Source organism: Ambystoma mexicanum, chromosome 4q (assembly GCF_040938575.1).
Source record: "Ambystoma mexicanum isolate Mex_15411 chromosome 4q, UKY_AmexF1_1, whole genome shotgun sequence".
Lineage (NCBI taxonomy): Eukaryota > Metazoa > Chordata > Amphibia > Caudata > Ambystomatidae > Ambystoma > Ambystoma mexicanum.
This window is the reverse complement of record NC_090928.1, coordinates 314,279,172-314,291,582: the sequence shown is the minus strand read 5'-3', so window position 1 is coordinate 314,291,582 and position 12,411 is coordinate 314,279,172. Positions and strand designations below refer to the sequence as shown.

At 42.8% G+C, this 12,411-nt stretch overlaps 1 protein-coding gene across 3 annotated transcripts in view; it reads right to left on the bottom strand.

The window, feature by feature from the left end:
• LOC138468510 (formin-2-like) overlaps window positions 1-12,411 on the bottom strand; it is a 609,148-nt gene that overhangs the window by 92,924 nt on the left and 503,813 nt on the right. For all 3 annotated transcript variants that reach the window (XM_069609015.1, XM_069609013.1, XM_069609014.1), the window contains exon 11: window positions 9,098-9,149. In XM_069609015.1, coding sequence (XP_069465116.1) covers window positions 9,098-9,149 — 52 coding nt within the window. The remainder of the gene's footprint in view (window positions 1-9,097; window positions 9,150-12,411) is intronic.

The following is a 12,411-nucleotide window of genomic DNA, read 5'->3' as shown; positions in this document are numbered from 1 at the left end:
AATCTTTGTCCTGCCCAGAGTGCTATATTTTTTCCCGGAGCTCCCTGTGACGGTTACTCTGAAATTCTTAAAAAAACTATGCAGCATGCTGTCAACATTTATATGGAACAAAACCCAGAGGGTAGCTTTGAAAATGCTAATGGTTCGAGCGCACAAAGGGGGGGCTGGGCCTCCGAAACCTTCACTACTACTATAGGGCGGCCCAACTGAGGATAATCAGGGAATGGCTGCCTGGGTCCTGGGTGAAAATATGGGCAAGAATGGACAGAGCAGGGACAGGAATACTGTTTGAGGATGTCCTCTAGCTGGATAAGGCAGATAGACCACAAAATATACACAAAAGCACAATAACAGAACTAGTGGAGAATACTTATGATGATTTGGTAAAAACACATGGGATCTCTTCCTTACCCGCCCCTTTTACCCCCCTGTTCCACAATGCTCAATACGCTCCAGGTATAAAACAAGGGGTTTTTACCAGATGGAAAGCAACAGGGTAAGCAACAGGAAATGTAGGGATATGTTCACAGGTCAAGAGATAAAATCGTTTGAATGTAAAAAGTAACTGAGAATTGGCAAAGGGGATAAGCTACAATATCTTCCATTGAGAAATTGATTAGCAGAACCCACAAAACAAACAGGCGGCCACAAGATCCCCAACACCCTTTGAGAAGTACCCTGTTACTAATTTAGGGGAGAGGAAACTCATCCCAGCAATTTACAAATGTGTTTCGGACAGCGCCCCTCTAACAAAAGGGACATACATGAAAAGATGGGAGACCACAATTGGGGGCCCCGGGGGGAGTGCATTTCACAGGAAGACTGGGAGAAGCTCTGGAAAAATATTCCCAAACTCACAAGGGCTTTACAAACTAGATAAATATGCTATAAGGTCAGGACCCAATGGGAGTATACAGCTCGAAGGCACCCCAATTGTTGGAGAGAATGCGGGTGTACAGGTGATTGGGATCATGGCTGGTGGAGCTGCCTTAGCCATCGTAGGGTTCTGGGGAACAGTAAACGACGATATGAGGAAGACTTTTAGTACTCAGACTAAAAGGGATATAAAGGATCGATTATTAAGGCTTCATGACACAGAATTCAGCACATGGACAAAACCAAAGTTCAAAGCACACACAATTCTGAACTTGGCGGCATTGCTGGTAATAGCACAGAAGTGCGACATAAAGATCCCCAGTGCGAACAGGAATGGATTGCAAAGATCTGGAACTTTGTAGCACTGGAATGGGTCACGTATTTGCTCTATAGGGACTTCTCTAAATTCTGAACTGAATGGGAAGTGGTCTTGACCTTTTTACAAGATGATGTCAAAGACAGTATTGCCCACAGAGACTACGTATTCTGGGAACTGATTAACATCAAAATAGTAAGGGCTAAGGCTGATGATGCTGCAGCATAAAAATACAAATGGTGTTGGGGGGCCTAGGGGAGGGGGAAAAGAGGGAAGGATGGGGGAATGGTTGACTGGTTAGTTCAGATTAAGAAAGCCAATAAAAACATCTAAACATACAGACAATTTGAAGAAATTTGCTGCTGGAGACACATCGCCATTGGTGTCATCCACCAGCTGGATGGTGCTCCTGAATAATCCTGGTTGTCAAAGAGTCAGGAATTTTCAGGCTCCACATGCAGGCAGAGTCTTGGACCCCACGTCTACCAGTCAGTGGGGGCCAAACAATGCCAGAGTGAAGTTTTTTGATTGATTGATATTTTATTTCTATCGCGCTCGTACACAAGTGTTTCAGAGCGCGAAAATGATGCAGGGGAGAGATTACGAATTTAGGGTCTGGCCGCCTTCAGCAAGCATTGCTGTAATAATTACTGCTGGGAGAGAATGTGGACATGTATTGTGTAGGTTCGGTTCCCTTAGCCGTGGGGCAGTCAACCAAAACACACTGGGGAATCGGACAGATTATCCCAATCGCACATGGCCCAACTTCAGCCCTGCAGCTCTTTCTAAATAGAACACAAAAGAGAGTTTCAGAGGGAGTTAGTAGTCACAGTGCAGAGGTGCTGGTTGGAGTATGGTGGTTCAGTAAATAGGTGCAGAAGTGGAACAAAAACAGCGATACGTAGTAGGGATTGGCAAAAGCGGAGTGGACGAGATAGAAACAAAAGAGCATGGCAGGGTGCTGATGAAGCAGAGACGAAACAAAGGTAAGAGGGTTGGGGAGAGGAAGAACGATGTAGAGAACAGATAGAAATGGAAAGAAGAGAACAGAAGTGAGGAGAAATAACAGGAGAGGAGAAAGAGAAGAGAATGGAGCAGAAGAGAGTGAGAAAGCATAAAGAGCAAGAGGAGAAGAAATCAGACAAAAGAACACAGAAGGATGGAAGTAGGCATTGAAGTGGAGCGAGACACGTACTTCAGAACATGAGCCCTAAGAGATTCTACAGAGGTGGAGTCACCTTTGAAAACCACTGATCTTGGGGAATAGCGGGGCAAGTTACTCATTTTGTGCCAGTTGTGGGACACCTAGACACCACTGGTGTTTAGCCATCTACATATCTACATGATGCCTTTTCATAAGACATAAGGGTACCAGGTGGTGGTAACCTAGCAGAATTGTCAAATGGACTAGTGCATCACCTAGATGACTTTAATCATGACCAAGAAAGAAACAGCAACGCCTAAGAAAGAAGCGTGGAACACTCAAAATCCTAGACACTGATGACTGCTACCAACAAGGGTGTCCTGATATAGGGGACAATAGAAAAATACAGAGGACAGCTTCCCTAAAAGCACAACTGATTTGCATAACCCTAAAGTCATTGCAGAACCTCTGGATCTGCACACACTAATAATCCAGCAAAGAAAATGTGTTTATGAAATTGCAGTCTAGCATCTTGAAGGGTTGCTATCACAACACACTCCTCCAAAATCCATTTGGAATGGCCCCAAAAAGCACCTTAAAATGTCAGGGTTGTGAAATGCTACATCGTGCAATGTGGCAACAGCATTACTACAAAATAAGCACATCTATTCTATATCATAATGACAAATATCAAAGATGAGCTTAGTGACATGAAGAAAAATAAGGACCGATCTAGTGGGATTTAAACAAAGTCCAAATAATTCTGTGGGCTGAGGTGGTTTTTTCCTCCTGTAGCACTTATGATCTGATAAAGCAGGCAGTAGCGATGTATTCCTGGATTCTGAAGGGTTCCCAATGACAGAAACAAGGCTATGGTAGGCCTGCAAGCACGCCACACCAGGGTCTGGCAGGTGGAGCAAATTAAGCCAAACCAATTTTCTTCATGATCTTCCTGGCACTCTTGTTCATTGCTTTCTAGCCATCACACTAGATTGGTTTTTCCTGGGGCTGCTTGCAGTGAAGAAAAAAAGCTTTCAAAAGGGGGCGCGATGCATGGGCAACCGCATATATTTTAACAGGTTGGATTAAGTACTTACTCTTGCATCCTGCTCTCCATCCTTTGTCCTTTTCAAATGTTGAGTAACTGGTTATTTAACCAAAATCTCTGAGGAGGAAATAGCATGTGCCAAACAGGTAGCAAAGAAAGTTATTGCGAATTATGGCACCAATGTCTTGGAGAGGTCGTGGAGTCAATTCAGAACCCTGGTTTCTGGAAAGGAGAACAGTGCAAATATAGGAAGGCAAGAGACCAAAGTCTTCAAAGCCTTCTTTATGTTTTAGTTGTGACGTATTAAATGAACAGCCTTTTAAGGTGAACACTTCCAAGAGGTGTTGTTGGGTCTATGAAGAAAACCTGTTTCATCATCGAAAGTGTATTCAGAAGTAAATCCATAAACCAAGATACAGACATTACAAATGTTCAATATAATCGATACAAAGCTCATCAATATTTACAAAATTCACATCGGTCAGAGATGGCCATCTAATAGAGCAGAGACCATAGAGGTACACAGGAATTTGGGGTAAGTGGTATTTTGGCATAAGTTGTGTTTTCCCAAATTGGGGGACATTCTCAAAGTGGTCCAGTTGGTGAATGAATAAATGTATGTGTGCCTTCATCTCTACTACACACAGAAAATCAAATATTGTTTTGAATCTCAAAAATGTAATTGATCTTGCGCGATACAATCAGAATTTGTTTTGATGTTCACCACTTCTGCCTACGAGTTGCGTTTATGGCACAAATCTCAAAAGTGGAAAATTTGGAGATAGTACATCAGTCCCAAAAGTACCGGGTTTTTTTTGGTCCGAAGAAACCGGAATGCAATTTCCTGCAATTTTCAGCATGCAAGCGTCCTTTGATGTTCACCAAATATGGCATGTTTGTTTTCAAAATTTTGCAAAACTCAGTTAGCCTAACTTGGCACCCTGTAGAGTTTGGGGCACAGGCTTTCACATTTTCCTATGTCTCTTTTTTCTACCTTTAACTCTGATGGTATAATCACAAATCTACAATAGGTTCAGATATTTCAACAGTTGACCTGCAGTCCCAGTCGACCTACTTTAAAATTATTCTGGGTCATGTATGCTGATGACTTAGTTCTCATGGATAAGACCCTGGTGGGTCTTCAGAGGAGGCCAATAGCTCTAGAAGCATACATTAAGGAAAATGACCTATAAATGAATGTAAAATAATAATAAATTACATTTTGTGCCCCTCAGGGGAAAACATAAGGAGAAACATAAGGGCAAATTCAAATTATGCTTGGGAACTAAGATATTAGACCACGTATACTCAATAAAAGAGTCCTAGTTAAGGCCAGTATTAGAAAAAGAGGAAGGGGAGATGGCTCTGAGATCTAGGGTGGAAGTATGGCCAGACATGTGTCAACAGTACATCAGAAATATGGTACATTCTCATTGCACCCTGTGGTTACTTTCTACAATCAAATGGTGGCTCCCATTCTAATTTATGGAGTGAAACTGCCCTTAATTTGCCATGGGAACTTTGGGACCTCTATTATTGCACCTGCCCCTCACTTGTTCAGTGACTATAAGATAAGATATGAATTGTCACTCCAATCACTCCAGTCCAAAGTTCCCTGGAATTTGCTATTCTATAATTGAGGACACTCTACCACTCGTCAATATTTAAAAAGCGAAACAGACGGGGAGACAGAGTGGCTTGTTAGATGTGTGGAAAGCCAAATGCAATAGTTGGCAAACATTTTCTATCTGCTGATTGACGTCCTGAAAAAGTGAAAAAGAAAACATTGATGGATGATTGGATTTAGCCGCAAGAAAAGAGGAGCTTGTATAGACTATCAATCATGAGAGGCAGGGGCTAAATCAATTGCCACGCTATCTGGGGAAATGTGCATGCACCAAGTATAGGGACATGTTTATGCGCTTAACAATAAATGGTGCTATGTCATTTCATCGACTGTTGTAATTTCGATGGGTTTTTTACGAGTATTTTCTACCAAAAGAAAATCAAAATAGATTTATTTTGGGGGGGGGTGTCCACCCCCCGAAGCCTCCCACCCCTATTGTTTTTCCTCTATCCCCGGGTGGCCCTTATATACACTTTTCAGTAAAAAATACTCATAAAAAAACATTGAATGAAAGAACACTATACCGATTAAATCGTCTCCCTATGAGGAAAGTATTAAGTCACCAAAGACAGTTGGACACTCAGGACTCTACTTGTAGATTATATGCGAACCCTGAAAGAGCCCCTTTTTTTTCATCTTTTAGCAATTTTCATATGCCCTTTTGAAACGATAAATCTGCCCAGCCGAGTACACACCACTCAATCTTGGTTCAATTTTCTTTGTGAGATTTGATGTTCTGCATCGAAACCATGAGGCAGGCATCCCTTTTAATAACCTGGACCTTTTGAACTAGGGGACGCCATTTGCCAATAACTCTGTTCTGGATAGTCTCAAACAAAGACTCAAACAAATGTACTCTTTCTTTAGTGACCTCTGAACGGTTCAACAGTTCTAAGAGAATATCTTAATTTCCTGTGAATTAGTTATTTGTTACAATGCCTGCTTGTCAAACTCCTGCATCTCCAACAGCCCCTCTGGCTGTCAGACATCTTTGTGGTGCCTTGCCTGGCCATTGGTAAAAAATATTTTGCCCGAGAATCTGAAGCCTCTGGTAATGTTTATTTAGTCCTACTATATTTTTGAAAAGCTTGATTGGTCCCATCCGTCTAAAAGTGTCTAGTGACCACTCGATTTCCTCAACATTTCCTGTAAATGAAGTTAAAGGCCTTACAAGCTTTCTTTACTAGAATTGAACATTGTCTAGATAACTGTTCAGTACTGCAAATGTTCTATTAGCAATCTTAAAGTGTATTACATTTCCAATTTGTGTTGCAATTATTTTTCCGCCAACTCAGCGCCAATATGTTTCACCAAAGAATGGCTGCTTTTGTTCATTGCACACAAAAGGTTGGAGACCCCTGATCTAATGGATAAAACATGATGGACAATTTAGTTTTGATTTTTAATACACTATGGGACTGTACCTTGTGCCTAAAATGTTTTGATGTGTTTTATATGCTGTGCAAAAGTGACAAAGGTCTTTCAAATTTGCACATTAGTAAATACATAGCTTTGCGAGGTTGGGTGTGGGTTGAGTTTGTGTTGGTGCTGTGGTGGCTTAGAATTGCCTGTAATTAAGTAACATTAAACTGTTTTTTGAGTACTGTAAAATAAAGTATTTTATGTTGCTGTATTTGAGAGGTGGTGCACGATTGCTGAATGTTGGCCTTATTTGTTAATGGTGTGGATGCAGAAGTGTGGTAGTTGTCGAGGACAATGAGGTTTTAGGCCTGGCCAAGGACTTTTTTTTTGACTCAACATTCTCATTGCTTGGGCTCTGTAGGTATCCTGTCAAATAAACAGAGAAAACAGTACATTTTAATTTTTGAGTGGCATACAAACGATTTGGTGGGTGTGTGCATATATTTATATTTAAGTGTTGGGTTGCTCCAAAGGAAAACATACCTTGTTTTGATGCCTCCGTTAGCATCACTGTGGATGGAGTGACGAATCGGAGGATGTCGTCCCTTCTCCCCAAGGGGGAGACCTTTCCCATGGTATCAAGGTTGTGCGTCTAAAGTACAATAATCCCCCTGGGGGTGGGGGGGTGCACCAAGGTATGATCACATGGGGAAGGAAGCCCCCTATGGTATTGGGAATGACTATTCACAGGAGACGCGGTATGCACCCGCTTCAGTGCCACCAACCCCTTCTACATTACCAAGTCTGCCTTCTCCCCCGCTAGCCACAGCCAATGTATTTTATCGTCAAATTAGTTAAAATAACATGCTTGTCAAGACTGAAATACGAACCAAGTGTTATACATCCAATTGGAAAAGAAGTACTGAGAAAAAGATGATCGAGAGTCGATCACTTTGAAGGATTAGCATGAGCGCTCAAGCTTCTCACGCAATGTCATTGTGCCAAGAAAAAGCAACAAACTAGCGTGGGAGTTCAAAATGAGATCAGCAGGGATGAGAAGGGAGAACACTCCTCAGAGGAGGAACTGTGGGAGTCATACATTGGGCGAGCAAACTGGAGACGAATGGGAAGCTGTGAACAGAGAAAGAGGAGAATGCAAACCTAGTCTGAGCTGGAGGGACAGAAGTAGGCTTTTGAGACTCAACAGTGAGACTTTTTGCTTTTGGATACCCCGACGATAAAATTAGTTTTCTTTGAGGGAGTAAACCTCGCTTAGCTTTAGGGATACAGAGGCCTTTTTTCCTAACCCTTTTTTGATTATTAAAAGTCTGTAACCACAAATATGTCACCATTGTGTCCGAGCCTTACTTCTGCAGCCTTAAAATGGCCAGTCACTTTATGGAGCAATTAACAAGATCAACAATTTGTTTTTTTCCACAGGGCAGTTGTTTGCAGCAGCCTGGATGTGTGATGGTCAATCATGTTGTTACATGGATGAAGCATTTAGCATTTTGTTTTATGCCTTAGTAGCATGTTGTCATGCACATAAAAGTTTGATCCATAATCAAATAAGAAGTCTGTGTATTTGTAGAGGTGTATGGTGGGTGACTACTTGTGCATGGTGTGTGCACATCTGTTTATGTACTGTGAATATTTGTAAATGTTGTTGAGAAGTAACATTTGGAATTTATTTAGCTCCTCCAAACTTGCAGCTCCTGGTTGAAGTGTCCGGTGGCCAGTATGAATTGTAATTGTTCCCTCCAACCTTGCTACAACATGCATTTCATGTTGGGAGATTTGCCAATAGGTCTGTGGTTGGAAGCATAAACTTAATTTTCTTTGCCCTCTCCTGGCTCCAAGTAGTATTTTTTACCTTACACCGTGAGTATCCAGGGTTTAGCGTATGCGATTTTTGACATGTATGCAGCAAGTACTACTTTTTGTATGCTATTGCCAAGATTTGTGCCAAATATCTCGAAAATGAAAGCCAAATATTTGAGATGTGGTGGGCAAAATAGTGCATTTAAAAGGTTGATGAAGCTTCACCCAGTTCGGCATGAGTGTTCGGATTTCTCCATATCAGTTGCATGCCAAATTTGGTGAACCCTCTTGAACAAGAGTCCTAGAACGTTCAATGCAACCTACCACTATTGTAGAAGCAACAAATATATACTATGGAATCATGGTCTATACTTAAGGTTTTAGGACTCTTTATAAAGCGAGCCTTCTGTGGAGGGTTTGTGTGTGCAGTATAAGGTGGTAGGCGATCTTTCAGGAGAGTCGGTTAGTCAGAGGAAAGTAGGAGTAGGCCTTACTTAGGGGGGCCCAAGTGGGGCACTGTCTTATGCTGGGGTGGCATGAAGTACCAGCACACAGACACAATAGTTTAGGATAATGGGGTGGCCAATCAGATTCCAGGTTTAGCACGTGCACTACCTGGACACGCCACTGTCTAGTACTTCGGCGAGCTCTGCTGATGCAGGCCTTTCATCCTTCCACATTAAGTACACCGAGTACCATAAAGATTAGTAATATAAGCAATGGGTATTTACAACACCAGGAAACGAAAAAACTGTGGCAACAAGCACTATAAAATAACAGGTATTACAATTTTTAGGTGACTGGGATAAAATAAACTTTGTACTACATCTAAAATGGTAAAACAAGCCGAGCAAAGCCTCGGACCACTGAGTACTTAAATCTGTTTTCAAACATTTATCCTACCTTTTATGTACTTCTGCCAAAAGATTTTCTTCTGCTTCTTGTTTCTTTTTTGCTGCTCAAAACAAAAATTACTTTCAATATTAATGCACACGATTTCAAAATGTTTGCAATTAAATAAAAGCGAGACAGTGCTTGCATACCAGGTCCCATTGTATTATACTGCATGCACCTTGCAGCCAATCCTCAATGAGGTTCCCCGATTCTGGACGAATTGAGATCACTCATGCCTCAGGGCCCATTCATGTAGGGCGGTATTACAGAAGCATTGCACCAGTGCAGGCGCAGTCGCAAGGCAAACACGTCTCTAGTCTCAAAAACATTCTTGTAATCCATCATTGCACTATGTCAATGTTTGCCCAAATCCTAGCACAGGTGCAAAATATGTTCTGTTGCAAAAATGAATGCATTGCAGTTACAGTTTTTCTTAAAATCTCAAAAACCTGGATTGGATGGGAACCAAATGCCATCAACAGTTTTCAAATACAAAATAGGTACGTTCTCCAACAACCTTCTTTAGATAATAGCGTTCAATTGTGTGGATGTAGGAAAACTAGCAGAAACCTTGTTTCAGTGGATTTTTGTGTGACCACACCATTTTGTAAGAAATTCCCTGCATGAAGCAGGGTGGACAATCAAATATATGTTTTACCCACCTATACAGTGAATTCACATGCATCTCCATTGACACTGTATTCTGATGCGGGTGGAGAGCCAGGGATCCCTATGTAAAGGATCTGATTTGATTTATTTGTTAGGCGGCTATACACAAGGCAAAGTGGGGAGGGAACAGGGGAATAAATAATAATGTCAAAAGAAAACAGTAAATAAACATTCAAGGTCCTACTTTACCTTGTGACATTCGGACGTGCAAGTGCTGCAAAAAAGTGCAAGAGATAGGAGAGCAACAGGGGGAGAGAGCAAGGTATGGGCAAGTGCTGGTGAGAGAAGGGGGGGGAAGTGCTGAAGGGAGCAAGAGGAGGAGACTGCTGGCTAAGTGCAATGGAGGAGGAATCCCAAGGCTGGGATGCACAGTGCTGGGGGAGAGGATGTTGGTGTCGACTGGGCAGGGGCCTGACACCTGTGAGATTAATGAAGGTCCAGGCCGACAGTTTCAGCGGCAGTGGGGTGATTAAGGGGCAAGGGGAAGAGAAAAAGGTAGACAAAAGTAGAGTTTTTAGAAGTTTCCGGAATTTAAGAAGGTCTGGTTCGAAACGGAGAAGGGAAGGGAGGCGGATCCAAAGAGAGGCACCAGCCGAAGAGAGACGCCGCCACCCACTCTCTGCTTGAAGAAGCGTTTGACAAGCAGAGTTGGAGCTAGAGGAGCGGAGGGCTCTAGCAGGGAGGTATTTAGGCAGAGCAAGTTGGAGATAGCATGGTCCCAGGTCCCAGAAAGCCTTGTGGATGATGCAGAGGTTATGCAGTGATTTTACTGAATGGAAAATATATACCAACATTTTCACCTAAACATTTTCAATGAAAAAAAACTAACTTTATCAAATATATATGGGGCGGGGTAAGGGGTTAAAACGGATGGCAAGGGGGTTGCGGTGGGATTATATATGAAGGGAAACGGGGGCACCACAAATTAAAAATGTTCAAAATGTTTAGTTAAACAAGTTTTCATTATTTTTCCATTCAGTAAATATCACATGTAACCCATGCAGTGGGTCTTGAATTTGATCCTTGCGGGAGATCGTAGTACGGTTCCTGGGCTTGAGGCCAAGGATAAGTCTTCCAGCCCTATTCTGGAATAGCTGAAGGAGGGGTAGAGAGGAAAGGGGGAGATTGAGGAGGCTGTTGCAGTAATTCAGCCTAGAGACAACCAGAACTCTGGAAACATTGCGCTTTTGGGGAAAGTTGAGGAACGGGAGAATGCCTCTAAGGAGGTAAAGCTGGAAATGGGCTTTCTTGGCAAGGTCCAAGATATGAGGGGTGAAGCAGAGAGGAGTTGAAGATGACCCTGAGGTTTTTGGCCTCACGGGATGGTGAGGGTAGAGGGCCCAAGGTAGACAGACAGAGGGTAAGAGGGTAAGAGGAAAACAGGACACAGGTGTCCAAATTAGAAGGATCTCTATTTTACTGGCATTAAGCTAGAGTTCATTATCTGCACACCATGCCTGAAGAGAAGAAAGACAATAGGGGATGAGAGAGGAGGAAGAGGTGGTGGTAGAGGGAAGTCTGAAGGAAAGCTGAATGCCATCAGCATTACACTGGAAAAGAGGAGACGAGGAGGAGATCAGGTGGGAAATAGGGGTGAGATAGCTATTGAATAGCCATAGCGATAGGATAGAGTCCTGGGGGACGCCACAGAGAGTGAAGTGATGGAGGATAAAGGGCCCAGCTGCAGTTGGGAGGGGTGGTTAGTGAGGCAAGAGGTTAGGCAATCCAGTGCCCAGTCCTTGATGCAGAGGGTATAACAGACGTTTTATGAGGATTGAGTGGTGGACCGTGACAAAGGCAGAGGACAGATTAAGGAGAATGAGAGCAGCAGGAGAGTTCGATTCAAGATTTGCGAGCATGTCTTCACAGGTGTTCAGGAGAGCAGTTTCCATGCATCCAGATGCCCAGAATCCAGATCGATAGTCATGAAAGGAACCAGTGAGTTTAGTAGGAAGGATCAGTTGGGGGAGGACCAACTTCTCCTAGAGTTTACCCAGGAAGGGGGTGGTGGAGATAGGCTGGGTAGGAAGGGTCAGAAGATGGTTTATTTAGGAGAGGGTGCACAACGGAGTGCTTAAGGGATAGCTGGAAAGAGCAAGTGGCGAAGGAGTGATTACAGAAATCGGCAAGAGCTGAGGCAAGAGAGGAGATGTTGTCCTTAATCATTCTAGAAGAGCAGGGGAGCACCTATTTAGTAGAGAGCTTAATAAAGCTTTTTAGTCTTTCTGAATAGCACGCTGGGTCCGTTGTACTGGTTGCCACATTATTTTTTCATGGCAGCTGGTATTACGGATGTCTGCCGTGCATGTACGTCAAAGATGAATTTGTATTATCTGCATGAAGCAGATTTGCGCACAGAAACCTGTGGTCTTCCCGATCACTATGTCTACATCCGTTCTATGTGGAGACTTTGGAGACTCCAGCAGAGTCACAGAAGCAGATGTGGTTCTGACATCAAGAGTATGCTTTAAGTATGTTGTGGGGATGTTTTGCATCCCAAAACTACTGCACGCAAGATATGGGGCAGTATTACAGAAACTACACCAGCGCAAGTGCAATCGGCACTACAACATTTCTCCAAGTGCAAAAAATATTTTTTCAACAAACTTTGACCATGTTTAAAAAAAAACAGACTAGGGCTTGACCTGTCTACG